Source organism: Sinocyclocheilus anshuiensis, unplaced genomic scaffold (assembly GCF_001515605.1).
Source record: "Sinocyclocheilus anshuiensis isolate Anshui unplaced genomic scaffold, SAMN03320099.WGS_v1.1 scaffold553, whole genome shotgun sequence".
NCBI classification, from domain to species: domain Eukaryota; kingdom Metazoa; phylum Chordata; class Actinopteri; order Cypriniformes; family Cyprinidae; genus Sinocyclocheilus; species Sinocyclocheilus anshuiensis.
This window is the reverse complement of record NW_015539821.1, coordinates 2,115,658-2,122,346: the sequence shown is the minus strand read 5'-3', so window position 1 is coordinate 2,122,346 and position 6,689 is coordinate 2,115,658. Positions and strand designations below refer to the sequence as shown.

Here is a 6,689-nt window from a genome sequence, read left to right as displayed (position 1 = left end):
AACGGTTGTTTTGGGAAGAGGGTGGTCAGGAACTTTCTAAAAACGGGGGCTTTGTGTTTTTGACGGGCGTTGGCTTTGACCAAATGGGGCATGGACTCACTGACTGCAGCTTTGTTTTGAAAACACAAGGGAGGGAGGAAAAGAAGGAGGAAGGCCCAAACGAGTGTGAAGAAAAGGCGGAGACTTCCCAAATACCGTAAAAAGAACATAGCGGGAGATACCACTTGAGTTGTGAGAAGAGACTGTTCAGTGGTTCCTCATGCATGCATATAGATGTATTCTAAATATTAACATATTTCTCGGAATCTAAACAAGCTGTGGAGTAAATCTTTCTCGTGGGTATACCTTTCTCTGGCCCTTCTGCAAAAACACACACATCATTGCTTATGCTTGGCTGTCTGGTATGAATGTGAATGGAATTTACCCATAATGCTGAAGCAAGAACTAGTGTAAATAAATGGACACATATTTCATTATGATACTATGATAAGAAGGGCAGTATTTATCTCTGATAAAATACATTTAACACCCAAAAATTTATATTCTGTAATTATTGACTGATGGAATTTACCCATAATGCTGAAGCAAGAACTAGTGTAAATAAATGGACACATATTTCATTATGATACTCTGATAAGAAGGGCAGTATTTATCTCTGATAAAATACATTTAACACCCAAAAATTAATATTCTGTAATTATTGACTGGAGTGTTCACAAAATATATTTTGAAAAATGCTTCGGTGTTCTTTTTGCCCATAGCCTACAATTAAATTCAATGGGGTCCAATGTTTTGTCTTTTGTGTTTTGCAGAAGAAAGTCACAGGTTTTGGAATGACAAGAGGGTGAATAATGTAAGAATTTTCTTTTTTGGGTGAACTATCACTTTAATAAGTAATCTGAGGATGCTTATAAATATGCATTTATTTTCCATTCTGCTATAGGAACTGATATGTTATTTGAATTTTCATGTGTAACTATGCAAATCAAAAATTAAGGAAGCTAAAGGTACTGATCAGTGAAAACTTACCAGGATCTGCTTTAATACCAGTATAGTCTGGATGTATTTAGTTTAATTAGCTTTTATTTTAATAGTTATCAAAATATTAGAAATCCAGTGATATAACCACACCTTTTCATATCAGCACTACTGATTTAAAAAATACTTTGATTATGAAATAAAAACTAGGTTATCTTTCAATTGCACAAGCACTTCCGTACTTCTATGATTAAGTCTGCACTGTAAGTCAGAAATCTTATCGTGTCAAGCTCTATTGGGTTTGCTCAGGAAGTTAATCAAGGCCTATTGATTTTTTTTCCCCACTTAGGAATTTAATGGTTTGTGAGTTACAACTTTTACTACGTGTTAATTACCCTCTAATATGAGGATGAAGATCTGATAAAAGCCCTTAGTTAAATGGAGAGAAAATTAATTAAGAGAGTGGTTAATCAATTAAATAACTGGAAGCATACAAGAAATGCTCAATCTGTAAAAAACAAATTGTATTGTAACTTTAAATAGAGTTGCAATATTAATTAAAATGACTGGTACTAGAAGAGATAAAAAAAAATTTAAATATGAGCGAAGAAAAGCTGAAAAGTGTTGTGTCCATTTTACTCCCCGATTTTTTCCTGTGAGGAATGAAGAGTGACCAGGATTAATCCATAGAGACCATTAAAAACACTCTGGAGAAAAAGAGAGAGGCAGATGTTTTAACTTTGAACAAAAGAGAAAGCACTGAGTGACATCCTGTACACACACCTCAAGGTAAGCCTCAGACCTGTTCAGTGTGGAACACAAAATAATTTTTTATTCATACAACAAAAGTTGACGGTGAGCACAAGCTACAAAAAATGTAAAAAAAGCTCTTTAAAAGTGAACTATTCTGATCTTTGTGTGTGTGTGTGTGTGTGTGTGTGTGTGTGTGTGTGTGTGTGTGTGTGTGTGTGTGTGTGCACATGACTGGAGGAAAATGTTTTCTGCTGCAAATGCCACATTAAAAATCATGCATATTTAAATTACATGCAGCCTGAGGCCAGAGAGAATAACCATTGTTTTATACACAGAAAAATGTGAGGCACATGGCTGGGTCCATTTTGTAAAAATAGTGCTCTTTAATATAAATTATGGAAATATCTTATAAATATAAATATGTGCAAAGTTTCTTGCTGCATTTTCTATGTTAATGCCTTTGTTTCTGATCTTCAAGCTTGCACTGCGGTCATCAGACCAGACCTTAAGATGAGACATCTTTATAAAAGACAGTCAAAAACATGCTTTCCTGTTGGTGGCCACACATGTAAACACCTTGATTTGACAAAATATGAAGAAAAAAAAAGAGATAGAAAAACAATCTACAAGTGGAACCACAAGCCCTTCCATAGACTCATAATACATTCAGTGAATAGCAGACGTCAAGTTCTGCTAGTGAAACAAACACTGTGTCATTGTTATTGAATGAGAATTTCGAAGCACACAAAGTATAAATGCTTCTCTGTGTGATCAGAGAAGCACGGTCCTTCATGTCAAACACCACAGTAAATCAGTTACTAAAGATTTTTCATACTGTGCTTGTACTTGCTTCACAGTATATGAATGACAATTCATATATATACGCTCATATCGTCAACAATGTTCAGACTGCCTTTTCCTAGCACAAATGAAACCACTGTTTGCTTTGGCTCCTATCATGAACAAAGTAACAACAGTCCACTGAGGGGCCGTCTTCTCCAAAGAGGGCTAAGGGAGGTCAAAGGCCTGAAGTAACAGGCCTCTCGTCTGGTCGATACGTTTGCTCTAGTCCTTTTTCTTGACCCCACACACAGTCACCATAGCAGACAGTGTCGGTCGTGAACGGTAAGTAGCCACCCCGTTTGCGCCCCCACGGCCACTTATGAGGCAATTACACTTGGCAAGAAGCAGTGGAAATGTGTACGTCATTGCAAACACCCAGCTCTCGCTCTTTCCTTCCAGGAGAAAGTCAAAAAATGTTGAGCTGGAGAAAAAAGACTTGAGAGAGTGTCTCCCGATCGATGATGAAGGGCTGGACCGTAGCCATAGCAGCACACTTAACTCCTGTACTGATCAACTATCACTTGTGTTTATCTTCAGCAGTCCGACTGGCCGCTGGAACGCGGAAGTCCGTTCGTGTCAACAGCTGCTGAGATGTCAGATGCACTTGAGTTGGAGTATGTATCTCGTGCTGTCCTTCAAAAGTTCACAATCCAGAGGTCGAAGGCACAGCTGGCCCGCAATACTGACAGACGCCGAGGTCAGGAGTGATAAACTCCACTTACGCGCCTTATTCTTCTACCCATGTGGCTCTTCTCATCTGAAACCCATCAAGAATAGCTAGATAGGAGCGTCGTACTCCTGGAGGAACTCTTGGAGTGGATGAGGCAATTGGTCCCGTTTGGTGGACACATCTATATGACCGTTTAAAGTCTTTCGACATAGGTGCTGCAGACTGGACATGCTAGATGCCAGCGGACGCAGTAGCTCCAAAGGGATCTTCTCGCCTCCAGAGTAGATGTAGTAGGCACTTCCGTCGGCCACGCTTCCACCTTCTCCGACGGCCTGGACCTTCGAAGAGGTCCCCGTCCCGGCCGATGGCATGTAATGATGGATGAGTTTGAGGACACAATCGAAGCGCGGCACCGCCTGCTCGCTCTGAGGGTCGGTCTGCAGGAAGAAGGAGACGGAGTCACATTGGATGCGCAGGTTTTTGGTGCCCATGGTCGTTTTCACGCTGAGTGTGAAGAAGTGGTGGTGGTCCGAGCTGTCACGCACCAAGAAGGTGCCTGGGGGTTCGGCGTTCAGCAGTGCGCTGGCCTCTTTCCCGCTCACAGTGCTCCAGTAGAAGCCACTTTCTTGCAGTTTGCGCACAGCCGCAATCACCATCTGATACTGCGCCCGAGAACTAAAGGTCTTGTACCGGTGGGGGGGCAGGCGCACGCCGCCTTCAAAGGGGCTGCTGCTCATGGCGCTGTCAAACCTACTGTGCGTTACCATGGCGCTCTGCCCACCCCCTGTACCGCCCGGCAACCACTGGTGCTCGGGGTCCAAGGACGAAGGGCCGTCCCAGCCAGGGTGCTGATGCACTGGAGAGCACCAACACAACGCCCAGAGCTCTGGCACCTCTTCCACATCCAGAAGAAATGACGTCTCGTTGGGTATGGAAGGCAGCTGAAGGAAAAGCCAAATGGAAAATGTCAGCATCAACCAAACAGTGAGAACAACAGAAGCCAGTGCCAGCACACTTACATCTGCTATGACATCACTTTTATTAGGGCCATTCATAGTTCTAATAACTGGATTGGATGTTGCTCACATGTGTTCCTCATCATTAAAGCCCAACCCTACCGCTCCAAAGAAACATCACATTTAGCATTTCAGTGATGTAATCGTCCCATCTGGAGATAAACTATGGCTGTTTTAACATTACCTTCTTTAATTAGTGTCTGTTTTTTAACTAATACTTATTTTTCAAGTAATTCAGTAGTAGTGATTTATCTAGTCATTGTGCTTTATGAACCTTATGTATAAACATACCCATTAGATGCTAGTGCTTATTCCAATAGTGACTAATATATATTCAATCATTACATCCTACTTTTCTACTAGTCACTATCCCAATACATCTGGTAACAACTTGCTATTTTTTGTTACTGAATAATATATCTGTGGTTTAGATCAGTTATTCACATTTGACTAGTATGTACGCCAATGTTGATGGTACCTTTTCCAGTTTTACTAATACTATTGCTACTAGTCAACCTCCCAATACTCCTGATAACAAATTGCTATTTTTTTGGTAATGATTTACATGGGAATCTGTAGTTTAGATCAGCTACTCGTTATTCGCTAGTATGTATGCCAATGTTGCTGGTACCTGTTCCAGTTTTACTAATACTATTGCAACTAGTCACTATGACAATACTACTGGTAACAAATGATTCAAGTTAGTGAATTCTATAGGGATCTGTGGTTTAAATATCAACTTCCCACTAGTATGTACTCTTTATTGCTGTTCCATATTCTAGTTCTACTAGAACTAGTGGTACTAGTTAAGCAAGTAATCCAATAACGATTAGTTTTACAAGTCATTATTGATGAGAAATGAGTACTTGTAAAATAAAGATAGATAGAAGTGTTAAAACGGCTTGCAGTGGATAAATTAACTAGCTGCTAATCGAAGCTTTATTTTTAGTCCAAGCTCGACTGTGTAAACCCGATATTGACTTCGATCGCTCTTTCGGGTTATTAGAAAACAGGTTATGAATGAGATCCTCCGGTTCGTTGTGAATAACCCAATTTCTCATTCATGACACACGGTCTCTGTCTCGTATTACACTGTAAATGCCCCTTCACTCTCTTATCCTATCTGGAATAGAAATTCACCGACTTATTCGTGTTACATTGAGGTCGTTTAGTCACATATATCACTAAAGCAGACTTCAAACTATTTAAGCTATGCGTTAGCTCGAATTACAAAACTCAACAGCATAGTTTTAGATATGAATGCCATGTAGCACAGCACATACCGAGGCATGCATAACAGTCCGATATAATAATATATGCATACATTTACAATAGATTCTTAACTCCAGTGCATTAGAATAACGCGCAAAACGTCGTTTTACCTTCAAATCGTTATCCGACTCAATCTTGGGAGTTTTCTTAAAACATAGCTCCTTTTGTGATTTCCATATAAGCGTTTATGCAAAATAGACCTTCTTTTAAAAGGATGAAGATCAGTTTCATGTCAGTTTTTTAAGTTGATCAGAGATCAGCTGTGTGAAAGTCTATCAGAGGTAGTGGAGGTTCGTGCCATCGAGCTGAAGTACCGACTGATATTTCTAAAAGGCTCCACCCCTTGTGTTCCAGTAAAGCAACCACACACACACTCACACACACGCACGTGGCGGATTGCCAATAAATAATCAGCGTGACCCTTTTTTACGGGATTTCTCCCCCCTCCCTTCCCTGTTCACACAAGGTGAAACGTTGCATTGCCCTTGCGGATATAAATGCGGTCGGTGTGTTATGACTGATGATATCTGACCACACACATGTTGCATATTATTCTGTTTTATTTGTCTATTTTATTTATTCATTTATTGCTTTTGCAGAGTCCCGTATTATAGTGTCGTTTACGGCCAGATGCATGATTGAACGTTTTGCCAAGCAGTCATTCTTGAGAAGTGGGACAAAACAGGGTGCAAAATTGAAAAAATAAAACCTTGTACTCAGACAAATGAAACTACATTTATGTATCTTATATGTACTAAGCTACTGAGCTATGCTTTGATACAACCTCCCAACTTTTCTCTTTTTTAACAAAATGTGCTTTTTTTTTTACCTTGGACAGTGTAATATAATTTCAGCTTTATCTTTAACAGCATTCAAGATGTTTTTAACATTTCAAAACACATTCTCGTGTTAGCAGACAGATTACACCTTCACATGTTACCAACAATTCCACAACAAATATAAAATATCATGATCAAATATTATCAAAATATTCAACTGACGGAGGTGACAGAGGAGTTGACACATCTGACGGTGGTGACGAAAACCTGAATTTGTAGTCATTTTAACTATCAACTACATTGAATCAGTCAATTACTGTATTAAAACAAACAACAAACAGTGAGTATGTTATTGTTTATAAAGCTTTTATTCAAGAG

The 6,689-nt window shown here is 39.6% G+C and overlaps 1 protein-coding gene across 1 annotated transcript; it reads right to left on the bottom strand.

Annotated features, from left to right (window-relative positions):
• Positions 1 to 1,900: 1,900 nt before the first annotated feature.
• On the bottom strand, positions 1,901 to 5,856 carry LOC107684082 (suppressor of cytokine signaling 3-like). The gene is made up of 2 exons (XM_016480247.1): positions 5,643 to 5,856; positions 1,901 to 4,185 (listed from the first exon to the last, which is right to left on the bottom strand). The coding sequence occupies exon 2, from the start codon at positions 4,009 to 4,011 to the stop codon at positions 3,352 to 3,354; it is 660 nt and encodes a 219-aa protein (XP_016335733.1). The 5' UTR covers positions 4,012 to 4,185; positions 5,643 to 5,856; the 3' UTR covers positions 1,901 to 3,351.
• Positions 5,857 to 6,689: the final 833 nt, after the last annotated feature.